We start from the raw sequence: 19,844 nt of genomic DNA, 5'->3' as shown, positions 1-19,844 counted from the left end.
AATCCAGCTAAAATAGTGTTTAAAATGTCATCTAACTGCAGTATTTAACCCTCTACTGCACGCATTATAATAGATCTATAAAAAATGTTTGACTGTTTTTCTTTTATTAGCTAAAAAAATAAAAAAAATGTAAAAAAAAAATACATTTGATCTAAGGTCTAAGGTACATTTGATCTAACTAAGGTCTTCTCTTTCCAGCAAAAAAATTAGAACATTGGTCTTAAAGAAACAGTGGCAGGGAAATGAACATAAATATCATGTTGCCATATGGCAACACCATGGTAGAGAGTTAAATCTCATAATTAAATAGAAAATGAGGCGAATATCTGAAAAAATGTCCACATTTTTGTGAAAAAAGGCTGGCTACGGGTCTGAATCATGTCTGATATGGCACCTTTTTGCTATTTAAGCAAACAAAAAGGTCTAAACGACAACATTTATATTTTAAATTCTGAAGAAAATATCAGTTAAACACATTTAAATTGTAAATTCAGAGACTTTTCAGGTGATCTTGTATATATAACAAGGGTGTAGATTCGCTCTTGACATTTGTGTGGACATCATCGCATGAATTGAACAGAACTAATTCTGTTTTGCGCTTTTAAAAACATGAATAAAGTACTTAATAATATAAAATAAATACTTAATAATACCAATAACAATCCTGTCTGATGCTGCAAAAGTCAATTTACATGATTTTACTGCAGTCAGCTTTTAGGAGGTATGAATGTAGAGAAATTTAGAAAGGTGTGTGACACAATTCACTGTTTTATCCCGATTATTGTTTTTCATAATCATGGAGGCCATAATCAAAACTGAATTTGAATTAATTGCACAGCCTTGGATAATAGTATAACGGTGAACAAGTAGCAAACTTGACTTGGTGCATGTGTAAGTTAAGAGTTGACAGAGCATTATTTTATTTTGAAGTCGTTTAAATTATTGATAGGGACATTTCAGTAATTGGTGGGGACATGTCCCCTCCGTCCATGAGGGTTCTGGAAATCATCCCATTCATTTTCCTTTCAGCTTAGTTTCTTTATTCATCAGGAGTCGCTACAGTAGAATGAACCGCCAACTATTCCAGCATATGTTTTACACAGCGGATGCCCTTCCATCTATAAACCATGTCTTTGGACTGTGGGGGAAACCGGAGCACCCAAAGGAAACCCACACGAACATGCGGAGAACATGCAAACTCCACACAGAAATGCCAACTGGCCACAGTTGGGACTCAAACCAGCGACCTTCTTGCTGTTAGGCGACAGTGTTAACCACTGAGCCACCATATTAGATCTTAATAGAACATAATATCCCGGAGCCTAAAAAGCATATTGTTTATGTGCATGTTCTTTAAATGTACCCTCAATTCCAGAATAAGCCATATGAAGTCAGTGACTGTACCCTCTGCATACAGTAATATCCTCTTCTTGTTCATATGAGATGAGGCTTCAGAGGGTCTGGTGGGCATTGAACATCATCTCTGAAGCCCACAGGAACGAAGGCGTCTCTCTTTCTTCATCAATCAGTTCTTCTACTGTCTCTGCAGCCCCTTTTTGTATCTCCGCCCCTTTTCTCTCTTTCTTTCTTTCTCGCTTTCTCTCCCGATTGATGGATTTGCGGTGTACTTAAAACACATGCAAATGAGACAGCTGGCATCACACAGACCATGTGACCTGTCAAGGTGGGGGTGGTTCAAAGACACGCTGCAGCGGGAAACCCTCCACACACACACACACTGAAATAATCCTTACACCTCTCCTAAACGCTTTCATTTTCTTCCTCTGTCTTAATCTGAAAGAAGAAAAAAGGGAGCAGCAGAGATAAGCGAAGTAAGTCTGGGATCGTCACCCGATTTGCGTTCTTCCTCTGTGCAAATGTTTGCTCATGCATGAAGCTAATTACATATGTGTGTGGATGAGTGTGTGTGCGCGCGCGCGCGCGCGCGCGTGTGTGTGTGTGTGTGTGTGTGTGTGTGTGTGTGTGTGTGTGACTGTGAGAGTTTGACAGGATCAACAGCAGGTATCCAGCAGTAGGTCTGCTACGGAGAGGCTGCCAGCTCTCTCTCTCTCTCACCACACACACACATTCCAGCAGACTGCCCTGGCCTCATGAAGACAACCTTTTGCCAGCCTCTCTCTCTCTCTCTGGCTCCAGATGATGAGTGTTTCTGTAAATCATACTTAGTGTCAATGCGTGTGGAAGCTTATGGAGACAAGCAGCCAATAGATTCTGCAAAAATATACAGCGGCCACTTTATTAGGTACACCTGTCCGACTGCTCGCAAATTTCGAATCGGACAATCACATGGTGGCAGCAACTCAATGCATTTAGGCGAGTAGACATGGTCAGTACAATCTGCTGCAGCTCAAACTAAGCATCAGAAGGGGGAAGAAAGGTGATTTAAGTGACTTTGAATCGGGCTGGTCTGAGTATTTCAGAAACTGCTGATCTACTGGGATTTTCACGCACAACCATCTCTTTTTTACAGAGAATGGCCTGAAAAAGAGAAAATATCCAGTGAGCGGCAGTTCTGTGGATGCAAATGCCCTGTTAATGCCAGAGGTCAGGGGAGAATGGCCAGACTTGTTCAAGCTGATAGAAAGGCAGCAGTAACTTAAAGAACTACTCGTTACAACTGAGGTATGCAGAAGAGTCCAACCTTGAAGTAGATGTCAACCTGTCAGCTAAGAACAGAAAACTGAGGCTACAATTTGCACAGACTCACCAAAATTGGACAATATAAGATTGGAGGAATGTTGCCTGGTCTGATGAGTCTCGATTTCTGCTGTGACATTCAGATGGTAGGGCCAGAATTTGGCACCATTAACGGTTTAGGCTGGTGGTGGTGGTGTAATGGTGTGGGGGATATATTCTTGGCACACTTTGGGCCCATTAGAAGCAATTGAGCATCGTGTCAACGCCATAGCCTACCTAAGTATTGTTGCTGACCATGTCCATCCCTTTGTTACCACAGTGTACACATCTTCTGATGGCTACTTCCAGCAGGATAATGCACCACGTCATAAAGCGCGAATCATCTCTGACTGGTTTCTTGAACATGACACTGAGTTCACTGTACTCAAATGGCACAGTCACCAGATCTCAATCTAATAAAGCACCTTTGGGATGTGGTGGAACCGGAGATTCGCATCATGGACGTGCAGCCGACAAATCTGCAGCAACTTCGTGATGCTATCATGTCAATATGGACCAAAATCTCTGAGGAATATTTCCAGTACCTTGTTGAATCTATGCCATGGAGGATTAGGGCAGTTCTAAAGGCAAAAGGGGGTCCAATGCGGTACTAGTAAAGTGACGGGCGAGTGTATATACCCATAGCCACAGCTCATGATTCATTGGGATTTTTCCTTATTTATTTATTTTCATTTTTAATTTGTAGTTTAAAGTGACATTTTATATAATTTGTTAATGTTTATCTAAAAATTAAGGCCTAAAATGAATAAATACTTTATTATAATTGGAGGATCTATCTATCTATCTATCTGTCTGTCTGTCTGTCTGTCTGTCTGTCTGTCTGTCTGTCTGTCTGTCTGTCTGTCTGTCTGTCTGTCTGTCTGTCTGTCTGTCTGTCTGTCTGTGTGTTTGTTTAATATAAAAATACATTAACAGACAAGATCAACATGCAATCAGAAACAATGTAATTTAAAGCAGTCACATTTTGAGGTATACATCTTCAATGCAGTTCAATTCAAAGTAATTGGATTTAAAATCAGGATACAAACATCTTCATTAAAAAAACACAATACTATATAAAAATACATATTTTTATGAATTTCAATTAAGAGACAAAGTTATTCTGATTCAGTGAGTTACCAATACTCTATAGCTGGCAGTTTTCTGAGTGACACTTCGAAAGAACGAATGAGAAATATAAAAAAACAGATAAAATCATAGAATAAAATATGTATTCTTCCTGAACTATGGTTATAACAAAAAATAATAATAACGCCATCTCTTATGTGCCATGAGGATTTTGGGACGCAAGCTTCTGCTCCTAATTAAAAAGACACACTGATTAATTAATTGTCATTTTTGCTTTGTAGATAAATTTGCTTCGTTGTGAAAAAAACAGATTTTTTTTAGTCTCTTTAAAGGATTTGGAGCCTCTCATCCTCAAAATCCTAGAAAAAAAGAACAAACAATAATACAGCACAAAAATGTACATTGTGTTGCAAGTTAAACCATTGAATGAATGAATTGTATACATATTTTTTAAACCAAAATACGATGCTTAAACACAACAACACCTTCCTACACTAATTTAGTTTGATATTTACACATGATATTTTCCCATTGGGTCAGGCAATGATAAAAGAGTGATGATACAGCTTCATTCTAGACTTATGTACAACACCAATTTCGAAAGCGTTGGGGCGTTTAGTAAAATTCAAGGATCTGTGGGTTAATTAAGTTTAAGTTTTATTCAGCTAACAAAAGTACACTTTCCAGGGTTTTCACTGACAAACCAAAGTGTATTTTGTTTAAATAAACATATTTCGATCACACTCCAGAGGCAAAATAAAAATCTAAAGGTTACAGAAAATGATAATTAAAAGGTTTTGAAAGCTTATAAGCAGGTGCACTTGAACATGTAATACTCGAGGGCTTCATCTAAAATCAGATCATAGAATTAAATAATTATCAAATAAATAAATAACAAAATCACATATTTCAATGTAAAGAATTTTACTAATTATCATATTTAATTATGTGAAAAGCACTGAAGGAATCTGGAGTAATTTCTTAATGTGCAATGAGTCATTTTTAGAAAATACTAATGATTTTGAACCAAAATTAAATGAATCTTTGTGGGAATTCTAAAGTTGCTCTGGGAATACAACAATTACATTATATATGTCAAAATTAAAAATATAGATATTTTTAAAATCCATATAATTTTAAGTAAAGGTTATGTTCCATGAAGATATTTTGCTCATTTTCCCCTGTAAATATATCAAAACTTAATTTTTGATTCGTAAAAACTGAAATAGTATATATTTTTTAATCTGTTTTTTTTTTAACCCTCAGATTTTATCTTGGCCAAATATTGTCCTATTCTAACAAACCACGCAAACCCTATTTATTTAGCAATTTATTAGTAATTATTGATTAAAACGTTTACTATCATCCAGACACATATAGGGGAGCGCGGGGCACAAAGTAACGCGGGGTTAAATGTAACACAGAGTTTTAAGGTTAACCATGGCATGCTTCAGAGGTTTTCACCACAGTGATGGCAGATGTCTTCCTGCCAATTATTTAAAAAAGTTCGGCAAAATTCAGATGAGAAACACAGGAGAAACCATTTTTACAGTAGATTTTTTTATTATAGTCAATATTTTTTTATTAAAAAAAAATCTGTGAAAGTGTGAACGTGAAATCTTATATTGTTGTGATTCCCGTCTTCTATGCTAAGAGATGAAACCATTTTGAAAAATGTAAAAAACACACAGTGACTGCCAGCCGGTTTTGAAGAAAACACGACACAGCAGGGTTAGTTGTAACAGGGTGTTACAATTAAGCCACACACTGTTGAACACCAATTAAACTAACACAATATTTTAAAATTTTGAGTGTAATGTTGAGAACTTTTAAAATAAAATGATTTTTAATAAAAAATAGACAAAAAATATTTTATTGCTGATACTACAAATAAATGCATTGTATAATAATGAATAATAATCCATATAAATCCAAATGTGTTTATCCAATAAATAAATAAACATACTGTGCTATGTAGAATAAAAAATACATTGAGCTAGGAATCGAGAAAATATAGCTAATATTAAAAACAAACTAAATTTAAATTAACTGTGTAATCTGCCTTTTTAGGCATGTGTTACAACTAACCCTCTGTCTGTTACAACTTGCCCCGCAGGTGGGGTAAATATTAACATTTTTACTTCTAGCACTTTTGGCAATACTGCACAGAAACCATAAGTCCGGCGATCATACTTTCAGTGCTCATTTGTAGGAAAGGCTTGTGTTTTGTTGGTAAAAAACAAATAGTTTGTCTAACCCCAATACTTTGTTTTTTATCTGACCAAAACCAAAAAGTGTTACATTGCGCCCCGCTCTCCCCTATACACAATAATACATTTTACTATCTATATTATTAACTACAAATTGCTATATAAATAATGAATAATATAATTTAAAAAGAGTGAATTGCTGTGAAATTAAATATAGCCACATGGGCTCAGCTGTACCTCAGAGTCACTAGTTATGGTTCCCTCAAAAGATACAAATTTAACTAGAAATTCGCTAAATTGAAAGATTGCATTAAAAAGACAATAGGCAATGAACGCAGTCTTTGGGAGCACAGCTGCTTAACACAGTTCTAGAAAGGTGCTTTGTCATTTTAGAATGGCCAAAACAGCATTTCAGATGTACATTTATATGTCTGTGCGCTGATTTATTCATAAATGCCTTCCCATTGTGCCCCAATTCTGATTGTTTGAAAATGTGTGATCCATCATGAAAAGGATGACCACAGATAGTTGAGCAGCTGAAGACCGCTATCCTGTCAGTTTGGGCAAACATCATACTTGTAAACCTTTAACAGTTAATATCTTGTAATCCTGAACAACTAAACATTGTGATTAAAAGGAAAGGTGATGTGATGCTGTTAATCACGCCTCTGTCTCAAGTTTTTTGGAGTGTGCAAAAGCCATCGAAATTAAAATCAGTTTACATTTACAGAATTTATCTTTTCGGTGAAAACATTAGAAATTTTTTCTTTGTACTTTGTTCATAGATTCTTGAGAGTACTATAATTTTTTGTAAGCAATGTACAGTTGAGGACAACATCAATAGTCCTCCTCTGAAATTTCTGTTCTTAAATATATCTTAAAGTTATGTTTAACCAAGCAAGGACATTTTTGTATTGGACATTTCATTAATATATATTTTTTTCTTCTGAAGTATTATTTTCCTTTGTAAAAAATATCAAATTAACAGTTTCCGTGTTTTGTGATTCACAAGTGTTCTCCGTTTATTTAGAGTTGTGAATTGCATTATGGGATGTTAATCTCTGTTAAAGCTCTGTCGACTTATGATGTTGAAAATTCAACTCTACAGTTCAACAAAGTGACTTTTATTGACATTTTAGTAGCTTGAAATAATATAATGTATAAGAAATAATATATAAAGGTGTAAAATAACAGATAATGTATAAATAATGTTTCAATTGGCTACAGAACAAACCATGACTTGCCTAATTAACCTATCTTGTCTAATTTAGCTTTTCAACTCCATTTACTTGTAATCCTTGTACATTGCAAAACATTATGTACTGTCATCATGCCAAAGACAAAGGAAACACATTATTAAACCGATGTTTAGAAATGTGTTCTTAAAATTCTTCTTTTCATTAAACAGCACTTGGGAAATATTTCTGAAATAATTTACATTTACTTATAATTTTGTATTCAACTGGCATAACTGTAGACATATAATAATATCAGCTCATGTAGCAGATGAGAATGTCAGCATGGATGGATGTTCGGTAGGTTACAGCTATTTTTGTGAGTTTCTGATGAATGGCTGTATGAGGGTGGAGTTGTGTGTAGTTCTGTGGTTAGGAGAGATCAGCTGGGGAATACTTTCCAGTGGTTTGTTGTGGGTCTCAGTGTGAAGAAGATTTGGTAGGTGTGCTGTTGTTGTTTTTGCTGTTGTAGATGGAAATGCTGTGTGTTTCTCAAGACTGAAAGATCTCTTTCAAGATGAAGCTGTGTAGGTCCGAATCACTGCAGGTCCTCGATTACCTGCTTAAAGAAATATATAATATAATATAATAAAATATAATATAATATAATATAATATAATATAATATAATATAATATAATATAATATAATATAATATAATATAATATAATATAATATAATAAAATATAATATAATATAATATAATATAATATAATATAATATAATATAATATAATATAATATAATATAATCTAATCTGCAGGGTCTTAAAAAGTCTTCAAATGTCTTAAATCTCAAAAGCTAAATGTTGATTCTTAAATCCACTGAAATATTATGTTGCAAGTCCTAAATCTTTTTTAAAGAGTCTTAATTTTCCTTTGTTCGTGTATAGCTACTCAATCTGGCTGTTAACTAATGACGAAATGTGATTGACTGTGGGATAAAAGGGTGGAGTGAGAGGATTGTCACACACTGAGGAAGACATTGTGCCAAAACGTCTGTGTTTTGTATCCCAAGAATGTCAAATAAAAGCTATACAAAGTCATTACTTAATGAGTGCGAATCATGACCTTCTGAATAATATTATTGACAAGATTAACGCACCAAAAAAGTTTAAAAAACCTTCAAACTTCATTTCTGAAAGTCATTTGCTTTCAACATTTGTTCCAACATTGTGTAATTACAACCAAATAATGGCTAAAAATAATAATAATACTAAAAATAGTAAATAATAATAATTATAATAACAAGAATAAGCACATTCATTCTCACCTCTTGGCCCAAAATCTCTCATGAAGCAGTTAGTGCAGAATGGCTTCTCATCGTGCTGCATAAAGAAGTAAAATGTAAAACTTTTGTATACTGTGCTTAATATTATTTAAGAAAACATTTATAAGACTGTATAACAACGTGTATTTGTGTGTACCTCTGCATGCTGACCGGGTGTTAACTGTCTTTTACACTTGTGGCACTTCAAACACAGCGGGTGATAATCGCGCCCCAGTGACCTCTTCTTCTCACCTGCGTCAATCAAAGGTCAAAGGTTAAGAAATGAGCCAGGTGTGTTTACTGAAGCTGGAGTTTGTTTGGTTGTCAGGGGAGGAGTAATGGTCTGAGTAATAAATGTTTGGCGGCTGTGTGTTTTGTGGATTAGTTAGAACACCAAGGCATTGGTGCATTTTGGCACTATTTATACACCATATTTGTTTATTTTTTATTTGTATATTTTCAGTTTTGTCTTTGGTTTAAGATTAGTAATTGTATGTGCTTTTTGTCTTTTTTGTACTCAATTTTGTTTTGTTTTTTCTTATTTTTAATTTCTATTGAATTATATCTAGCTATTATTAAATTTTTATTTAAATTTGAGGTTTTTAGTAATTATTTAAGTAACTCAACTTAAACATTTATTTGTATATTTTCAGTTTTGACTTTAGTTTAAGATTAATAATTGTATGTGTTTTTGTCTTTTTGTACTATATTCAATTTTGTTCTTTTAATTTCTATTGAATTATATCTAGCTATTATTCAATATTTATTTTAATTTGAGGTTTTTAGTAATTATTTAAGTAACTCAACATAAACTTTTATTTGTATATTTTCAGTTTTATCTTTGGTTTAAGATTAATAATTGGATGTGTTTTTGTCTTTTGTGCACTAAATTCAATTTCGTTCTTTTAATTTCTATTGAATTATATCTAGCTATCATTCTATTTTTATTTCAGGTTTAGGTTTAGTAAATATTTCTGTGATCAAACTGGTTATAGGCTAAGTTGTAAACTTCATTTTTTGAGGAAGCATTCATCAAAACGTATTGAATTTCTTCAAATATTTCAGTCTAGAAATATTGGTTTAAGTTAGCAAAAACATCACTGATTGGAACGGATTACTTTTATACCAATGTATATGTCTGTCTTCTTACAGTTTTACTTTACAATTATAAGTAAACATGACATCAGAATCAATCCCATTTACTGTCTGAATTTGTTTGTCTAATCTTATTGACTTTAATTGAATGTTTGTATGTGTTTAATGTTTTTTTCTGCTGAAATTAGAACAAAATACTGTTAAAAAATCTGTCTATTTTAATATTGAGAGTCAAAATTATTTTAACTATCAATAATTTTGTATTTTATTTTATAACTGTGTAGAAATTTGTCTTTTTCCCCCCTAAAGAACAATAAATATTAGTTTCAACCTCACAGTCCCACGTTAATGATGAGGCAATTCTATAAAGCATCTAAATCTGATTCCTCCATCCTGGATTTCATTCGTTTTTGATTCATTTTCAGTCCTTGTTTACACCTTTCAAGATGTGTTTAATATTAGTAGATAGTAAGTTTACTATAGTAGACACCGCTGACCTTCTCTATGGTAGAAATTGGTCAAAAGTAGACAAAAGACTTAAGTTAAACATTAAATGGTAATGTATTTCCTCTGGTCCTCTTGGATTCCAAATGGACCAAAATGCAAAGATGCAAGATATAAACTATAGACTCAGACCTATGTAGATGTTATTCTTTTATTTGTGCTTGGCACAAGTCCACCTACTGAATCCCTGACCTCCACCGCATTGGCCAAGAAGCCTCCAGGCAGACCCAGGATCAGGCTAAAACCGAATCTCCCATCAACATGTTGGGTCAAGCTCTTTTTGTCCTGGCAGAATCAACAACAGCCTGCACTCCAGCTTTTTTCTTTCTTGGCACTAAAACAAGACTAGGGATGCAACGATTAACCGATTTCACTATTAACCGCATTTTAATTCCTCATGGTTAATTAATCGTAAAGGCTTCTCAACATTGCATTTCTGCTCCGAACAAAACTGCTGCAACTAAACAAACTAATGCAAACTGTGCGCTATTTAAAAATTCAGAACTTTTGCACAATACACATGCACACTGGATTAAAGACTGATTTTAACACCTGAGGCTATTAACTAAAGGCCATTCACATATCCCGTCTTTTGTGCTAGCAAGTTCGTTAATTCCAATGGAGGTGCGTGGCTTGTATGCGCATATCGGCAGTGGTGAGCAGCACGAAGCGCACGCACTTTCCAGGCGCACCTAGTTGAAAGAATGCTGCAAGTGCACCGCAAGTCACGTGACAAGAATAAATCAGTCAGCTTCATACTTTGGAGTAGAAATGTGTATATTCCATACAATGTGATTTATTAAACCGATATAAGTAAATCAAAGTGTATGTTATTTGGGAAATTTAAAATATTGTCATAATATAGAGTTAAATAAGGATATTTAAGTTATAGAAAGAGTATATGCAATTAAGTTTCTTGGTGTTTTATTGGATTATGAAATTTGTTGGAAACCGCAAATAAATGTGATATCAAAATTAGTAAAAACAGTAGCAATAGTGTACAAAGCAAGATTTATCCTATGTATGTATTATATAACACACTTATATTGCTATATATGAGTTATTGTGTTAAAATTTGGGGGAAAACATATAAATCTAACTTACGATGCTTATGTACAATGCAGAAAAAAGTATAGACTGATAGAAAATGTGGGATAGGTGGAGCATACAAATCCTTTATTTTTTAAATTGAAGATACTTCAGTTGAATGATTTGGTTAAATTTAAAACAGCACAATTTACGTTTAAAGCTAGGAATAAATGACTTCCGAAATGCAAACAAAATTTTTTGAAAGAAAGACAAGGGGTATTTAATCTGAGAGAACAATATCTTAGGAGGTTGAGAACAATGTAATGTGGTGTGAAATTATGGAACAGTCTAGAACAGATTCTCAAACAATGTCAGGATATTAATTAATTTTAAAAAGTTGTATAAATATATATTAGTAAGGTATGATGAAGTTTCAATGAATGGCTGTTTGCAATAATATGTATTTTTTGGGTTTATGTTATAAAATGTAAATGTACAAATGGAATCAAACATATGTCAAAGATGCCAAAAGGGTAATTTATGTCTCATGTAAAGGTCATATGTCTCATGTAAAAAGAAGAGATAAGTAAAAAGAAGTAAGTTGAAGTAATAGACGAATGATATGTGTGGTAATGGGGTGGGAAAATAATAAGCTTGTGCTTCATCCCGCTCCATTTCGACCATGTTGAAATGTATTTTTTGTTAAACAATTTTTCTGTATAATTTTTCTGTTCGAAATAGATAAATCAAATCAAAACTAGTAGTGTTTTGAAATCAATTAATTCATAATAATTGTGATAACCGTGAAACCATGATTATTCCGCAGACTATAATCGTACAACCAAAAATCTATAATCGTTGCATCCTGGAATACAGATTTTTTTCTAGCCAAATTCTTCCTTTTCTTCCATCCATAAGTTTCTGCACTGCTATCTGCCAATTTGAACAGTCTAGCAGGTCTTGTTCTGGCCCACTCCACTTCCTGCCACAGGCAGACACTTCCTGTGTTTTTGTGACTCGTTTCGTGAGATGCTGATTGTGGTTAGGAAACTGCAGGCCAACTATTTTTACACAAATGCACACAGTTATAGGCTTAAAATGTTTCATTTCACTGTTTTCATAGTTTGTTTCACCAAGCAGAAGCTAAAGCTACTTTAGCTTAGCACTTAGCATGCAACGTTATTGCCGTTATTTGGATCTGCTGTTAATATATAAACATTTACACAAAGAAAACAAGTAAATTGGCACAATATAATCCTTAAACGTCCTAGATACATCAACAGCAAATCAACACAGTCAGTTTTTAAGTCAAAACCGAAGTTTTTTGCAGGCAAACACAAAATGTGCAGCATCAACACTTTACGATGATATTGATAAGTTCATCAAAAATAAGAGTCTCATCTTAAACAGTAGTTCTTAAAGAAGGATCTTCTGATCCCAGAACGCCACTCACCGAAATAAACAGGCTTCCCACATATAGGACAGAAGCTCACCATGGTTGTAGATGAGCTCTAATAGTTCTTGATGCGTGAAATGTTGAGATGCAGGAAATGTGTGAGCGTCTCAACTGTTGACAGCCTCTCTGTACTCTGTACAAGAAAAGGATGTGGCAAGAGGTGCAGACAGGAAGCAAGAAATGATTTGAAATGAAAATATGCTCAATTCGAGCAATCAGATGTTTGGTCAGACTTATGTGTGTGCGTGAGTGCTGTGATATAAAGAGTCTGTCATATTAGGTCTGCTCTCAAGTCAGTCCTGCTGTTGGACGGAGACTTCACACTTCTGTCATTGCGGTTTGAAATCAAAGATGATGTCGAGGGCCGTGTGAGGTCATCAGACTAGTCGGAGTCTGTTATGAAATGAAAGCTTGTGGGTTTGTTTGCTGGATGCGAGTCAAGGGAACAACAGAGAGGCAGATTGAGAGGGACACAGATGTCAGCCGCTCGGATTTCATGGGTTGTCATGGTCTCCGCTTCTCAACCCCTCGATCTGTCCGCTCGCCCTTTTTCATCCTCTTTCTCTCCATCCCTGAGATTAAAAAGCTCCAGTGTGGGAGAACAGGAGTTTAGGAGAAACCCAAAACTGCTGCTGCACATGCACACACACACACACACACATTGAGCGATGACATCACTGAAAGGCGCTTGATTGGGCGAGCACTGAAAGCCGTGAGAAGGAGAGTAAGGAGAGCGTGTTTTTGTGTATGTGTGTGTTGAGATTTAAAGGATGAATAAGAGTCTGGCTCCAGTTGCAAAGCACTATTGCCCTCGGTTTAGCTTGATTTATACACATACACACAACTCCCCCACAATCTGTGTGTGTGTGTGTGCTGCAAGGCAAAACACACAGGCTTTCATTTGAATAGGAAGAGCTTTGTTATGGTCTGAACAGTTCAATGGTATTGCTGCTGTTTTAACTCTATAGAATATAAATGGTAAATGCTCATCTGCCTGTGATTGATTTGTACATTTTATTAATAGGATGAATATTAAATAAGTAATAATAAAAGATTTAATATTGGAGGACCTCATGGGATAAGACATGTCTCTGTGTTGGAAGTGTTCAGTTGAAAATATTCATTCATTCATTAAATTTCTTTTCGGCTTAGTCCCTTTATTAATCTGGGGTCACCACAGCGGAATGAACCACCAACTTATCTAGCATGTGTTTTACGCAGCGGATGCCCTTCCAGCTGCAACCCATCACTGAGAAACACCCATACACTCTCATTCACATACACACACTACGGGCAATTTAGCTTACCCAATTCACCAACAGCACATGTCTTTGGACTTATGGGGGAAACCGGAGCACCCGGAGGAAACCCACGCCAAAACGGGGAGAACATGCAAACTCCACACAAAAATGCCAACTGACCCAGCAAAGGCTCGAAGCAGTGACCTTGTTGCTGTGAGGCGATTGTGCTACCCACTGCGTCACCATGACACCCCAGTTGAAAATATTTTCCCCTAAAATTTATTCACGGCATAAAGATTTCCAACATTTGTTCATTAAAATACAATCTGTTTTGGTTTTTATTGTATCTCTGTTATAATTTTGGCATCAGATGTTGTTGCTGGTTCGAGTCCCGCCGGGGTCAGTTGGCATTTCTGTGTGGAGTTTGCATATTCCAAAAGTATCTGGATGCAGCCTTTATAATGCAAGCTGAGATTGCATCCCTCAGCGATGCAATGTCAGACACAATGCGCTTAATTGAGTCAGTGACGTCACTGTGATGGGTAGGATTAGCTCAGATTGCACTGCACCAGGTCTGCATCCAGACCCCTCTCGCATATTCTCCCTGTTCACGTGGGTTTCCTCCAGGTGCTTCGGTTTCCCCCACAGTCCAAACACATGCAATATAAGTGAATTAGGTAAGCTAAATTGTATGAGTGCGGGAGTTTATGGGTGTTTCCCAGTACTGGGTTGCAGCTGGAAGGGCATGCTCTGCTTAAAACATATGCTGGAATAATTAGCGGTTCATTCTGCTGTGGCGACCTCTGAAGTAGAGACTGAACGCTGATTTATACTTCTGCGTGGAGTGATCGGCGTGACCCACAGCGCCTGCCTTGCGGGTAACTGTGAGTTTATAGTTTTGCATGCTGCTTGTGTTGCTTTGCAATGACTCTTCCTAAACGCTAGTTGGCAGTAGGTTATGTTTCTCTGTGTCGAGTTTCTTCGTGGGTGTTTTGTTTTTTCTGAACGCTACAAGTAGCTAAAACTCGCTAAGTCAGAGTCAGGAACTAGTGGACGTGCAACAACTTTAATCATAAGGTAAACACAAAACAAAAGTTGCCATCTGGAGCTCCTTCACGGGACTCGACACTTGTAAACACTCGCGCTATCAGGCTCATGGCTTTCAGCGCCGCCCACACTTGTCACCGGTACCAAGCCGACCAATCAGAGAGCTTTGTGTCATTGCGATGTGTAGTTACATTTTTTGAGATGTGCACATCAGTGTCAGCCATGGTGAGGGCTATGCGCCCGCGTGAAGGCTGCGCCCATGCATATGCGTGCTCTTGACGCAGAAGTATAAATCAGCCTTAAGCCGAAGGAAAATGAATCAATGTTGTTTGATGAAAGAGCTGAATACTTTTATAAATCAACGAGGCATTAAATGATCAAAATTAAACGCAACGTTTTTAAAAAATTACTTTGTTCAAAAAAATACAGACAATTTTTAAAGTTCTAATTAATGCTTTTTTGTTTGTTTTCTTAAGCAGCAGAGCTTCCAACATATGATAATAGTCAGCCTTTTACTATGAAGACTCATGTGACACTGCAGACTGTTACTGCAGGGTCAGGCAAGGAGAGGAACTGCAGCTGTTTATCTTTAATCATAAACAAAAACAAATGAAGTTATCAAAGAATGATACCAAACTAAGGCACAGGAGAGGCTGTTGCAGCTTTACACACACAGACAGTGCTGGATAACGAGCTGAAGGAACTGAGGGCATATAAACACAAGATGATTAGTAACTAAACCAGACACAGGTGAACATAATCAGTGAACCAACGAGTAACCATATAAACAAACTAGAAAAACTAGAACTGTAGGGAAAACAAGAAGAAAAAAGTAAATGTCTGAAAACAAAAAACAGTTAATAACATTTTATAGCAGAAGTTTTTGTATTGTAAATTCTACCGTTATTGTAAATTCGACAAATATTTCACATTTTCTCGATTTTACATCAAATAAATTGACCATTGATGAGTATAAGCAACCTTTTCTACTTATTTTACTTCCAAAAAATCCTTCATTTGATTTTACAACATCACATAGATGCAGCTGGAAGGGCATTCGCTGCATAAAACATATGCCGGAATAGTTAGCGGTTCATTCCACTGTGGCGACCCATCATAAATAAGGGACTACGCCGAAGGAAAATGAATGAATGAACATCACATAGAGGGTTAAATAAAGTGGGTTTCTGTCAGGCTGGTAAACATCAGTCATTAATTTTTTTTTCTGAGCATTTGGTCCAATGGTTTTTCTACAGTAGACTGAACCAACTTCATTCAGTGAGGGATAAAAAAAAAAAACATTTCCCATCAAGCCTAACTGGGAACTTCACCAAACAGCGGAGTCAGAGCCCTGTCCACATGAGCGCTTGTTCACACAGACCGCACACTCACACACACATACACACTAATGTCTACTGCCAAACTACACAGAGAAGAGCAAAACAGGGTTAGAGGAAGGGAGGGCTTCTCTTTCTGTCCTTTTTCATGCTGGTTTGGTTTGGCTCTGAAAAACCAGCCTAAATCCTCTTCTTTCTGGCTGAGAAATCGAGGAGAGGGGCTAGAATAAGAGTACAGGAGAGTAGTGTAAGCTGTGTCGCCCTCTTAATCAAGCAAACTGAGCGTAATCTTTGCCACGTGAATACATATTTAGAAAGTCCTCATCAAATACTCCTGCCCGGGACTGGGAGATGCACATGAGAAAATTGGCTACATTTGTTCCGGTCTAAATACATGCTATGCTAAAATGCCAAGGACAACTATTTTTTGTTATTTGCCTGACAACATGAATTATTAAATGAAGAATCCCAAATTGGTACATGTGGGATAAAGTGAGTCAGATAATTTGGGGTTTTGTGTGTCACTGTTTTGGTTAACAGTGAAAGCTTTGACTTCAAATTTAGACTCTATAATGCTGTGTTGTTTTAACTTAAATTTGGTTTAAATTTGAACCAAATATAAACCCCAACATTTTAAATGGAATGCTTAACCTAAGAACAAATCAATCCGGAGTTTAGGAAAAATTAGAAGCAAAATATTGAGAACTAAATATTAGTATTTTTTTCTAAAAATGTAAGATATTTTGGATGATTTATGAAAATGTGATTAATACAGTATATGCATTAAAAGAAATAAGACTCTGAGGACTCTATCATACACCCGGCGCAAGAAGGCGCAAGATGTGTTTGGCGGAATTTGTTGCTATTTTCAGACCAGTGCAACTGTAATTTTCAGGTTTTGCGCCACATTGTTTAAATAGCAAATGCATTTGCCCCACTTTGTGGACTCATGGGTGTGCCCCTTTTAAAAAGGAGGTGTGTTAAGGTGCATTGTTGGTGTGTTCATGTTTTAAAGGAACTGAAATAGAGTGTGTTATTGACCTACTAAAAGCTGGTCTAAAGTCCAGCACAGAGCGTGTTAATTATGCAGCTATATGGGTCCAAACACGTACACATATCTCCATGCTTTCTTCATGTCAGGGTGCTTTTTTCAGTTTATTCATGAAAATTTGCTTTTGTATAATGTTATTATTAGTAGTAGTATTATTTATTATATTTGTTTTAATAAAAACAAATATAATAATCCACCTGTCGAGTTTTGGAGACATATGCATCATGTTTGGATATAACTTTAGATATAAGAGTGGTTTTTTGATCACACTTCACTATTATTGTTCATTTATTTGTTTGCTGGAAGTTAGAATGGAATTTAGAAATAGTTTTGAAACAAATCTTTGCGCTTAACAAACAAAATTAAATATGTAGGCTAATGGATGTCTTCAGTGGAGTGCTTACAACACCGTCTCCTCATCCGCGAAAGTAAAGGAGCAAAGTAAAAAGTAAAAGTAAAGAGAAAGTAAAAAGGCTGAATGGAGGAGGCTTGTTTTTATCCTCACACTGCAGATGGTTTGTTTAAAAGTTTTCTCACTAGTGAAGCGTTCAGTTTTTCCACTTACAAAGTCCGCCATGTAACTGGCAAATGCACCATAGCGTGACACAACTGAATCTTAAAGGGAATGAGAGATGAGTCTCTGATTGGTTTAATGCACGTTATGCTCAAAACACCCCCAGAACTCAATAAAAGAATTAGCACAACCCTGTTAGACCATGCGCCACGGTGCAGAGGGTATTTTTCCATCCTTAAAATATCAAAAGCGGATTCGGACACACTGTTAATGCTTTTGCGCATGCGCTTTAGACTTTGCACTTAAAACATTAAAATAGAGCCTTGAGAATGTACTTAGTAGAATTCCTCAATTTTATCAGATAAAATCAGTTGTTTAATACAAAATTGTCTATATATTTTGACTCTTAAAGTGTAAGTAGAATTTAAATTTTCCATAATATTCTACTAAAGAGCAAAATCACCCCAGAGGGTGATCAAATTAATCATTAAATTGGGAAGAAACTTGAATCTAACGTCAAACAAACCAATTCAGTGAATTCAACTAACAATCAGTTAACAGTTTCTTTTTTACTTTATTTAAAGAACACCTATTTTACCCCTTTTTCAAGATTTAAGATAAGCCTTTGTGTTTCAACTCAAAACACTCATCAGATTATTTATTATATCTTTCAGAACAACAGAATTTTCTGCTCTGAACACAATGTAGCTGTTTTTGTGGCCTGTCCCTTTAATGCTAGTTCTCCCTGCCCACTGTTCCCACGTGCCTGTCAAAGTGTGCCTCAATCTCCGGCTGATAAACAGCACAGTCTCAGATGAACAGCACAGTGACAGACATGAAGCAGATATCATGTAACGTTTGTGAGAAATACTACAGTAAGAATTTTCCCAATGATTATTTGATGTATTTGTTGTGAAGTTAATTCAAGCCTTTCTGCAACGATGAGTCACACATAATGTCGTTACAAAGTTACACACACAGCGGACACACACACGCACAGTTTTTGAGGGTGTGACAGGATACACATTAATATCCACTGCTGTATGGATATCCATTATGTTAATGTACAAAATAAATCTGATTTAACATCCACAACCCAGGATTGAAGCGTCTTCTTTTATAATTGTACTGACATGCGGCTGTGGTGATGAATTACAACAATTTAACCATCTATAACTTACATTATTACAAACATGCACTGTTTTAAAAACCTGTTAAGCTTGAAAAACTCACTCTTGATCACATTTGCTGATGATTGATGATCACAGAGAGCTAAACAGATCTTTTGATTCCAGTTGCTTTGCGCATGTATGTCCTTGTTAATATGATTATACGCGTTACTACAGATACATGTTAATACGTGGCTATCAATCAATTCGGTGCGCGAGGAAATCGCACTTCTCACAAGGAAATCGCACAAAACGGGAGGCATTTGGATCCTATTTTAATGTCAGGAAATTTAAAAAAAGAGACTTATTGTTTTTATTTGTGACTGTGGACACACTTTACATACACAGTTCTGTCCAAACAGCGTACAAAAGATAATCATAGGTGCTCTTTAAATGGCTAATTCACCCAAACATGTACATTTACTCACCCTCAAATGGTTTCAACCCTATGAATTTCATTCTTCTGTTGAACACAAAATAAGAATAAAGCTGGAAACCAGTAACCATTGACTTTAATGGTAGGAAAACCACATACTATGGAAGTCAATGGCTACAGTTTATCAGCTTTCTTCATCTTTTGGGTTCAACAGAAGAAATAATGTCAAACCGTTTTGGAATGAGTGGAAGGTGAGTAAATAATTACAGAACTTTCAGTTTTGGGTACAATAATTATTTAACGATTCAATATAATAACATAATTACATATATAATATAATATGTAATATAATGTAATATAATTACATCAGAAGAGTTTTTATTGGCAAATCAATTCTTGACTGTGCAGATTTGGCGTTTATGGGGCTTTAAAAAAACATACATTATTAACATTGAACATTGAAGTTACCACGCTGCAGGCCTGAGACATATATGAATGTGTGTGTGTGTTTTAACGTTTAAGTCTCA

General features: G+C 35.6%; 1 protein-coding gene across 2 annotated transcripts; it reads right to left on the bottom strand.

The window, feature by feature from the left end:
* Positions 1-7,417: 7,417 nt before the first annotated feature.
* On the bottom strand, positions 7,418-12,767 carry zgc:195282 (uncharacterized protein LOC100192223 homolog). 2 transcript variants are annotated; one of them, XM_056460754.1, is made up of 4 exons: positions 12,580-12,767; positions 8,656-8,750; positions 8,502-8,556; positions 7,418-7,793 (listed from the first exon to the last, which is right to left on the bottom strand). In XM_056460754.1, exons 1-4 carry the CDS (start codon positions 12,620-12,622, stop codon positions 7,744-7,746), a joined length of 243 nt encoding a protein of 80 aa, XP_056316729.1. In that variant the 5' UTR covers positions 12,623-12,767; the 3' UTR covers positions 7,418-7,743. The 2 variants fall into 2 exon arrangements, with proteins under 2 accessions (XP_056316729.1, XP_056316736.1); XM_056460761.1 differs by having other exon boundaries at positions 7,418-7,790; positions 12,580-12,727.
* Positions 12,768-19,844: the final 7,077 nt, after the last annotated feature.

Source organism: Danio aesculapii, chromosome 1 (genome assembly GCF_903798145.1).
Source record: "Danio aesculapii chromosome 1, fDanAes4.1, whole genome shotgun sequence".
NCBI classification, from domain to species: domain Eukaryota; kingdom Metazoa; phylum Chordata; class Actinopteri; order Cypriniformes; family Danionidae; genus Danio; species Danio aesculapii.
Note: the sequence above shows the minus strand (reverse complement) of the source record. Positions and strands in the feature narration are given on the sequence as shown.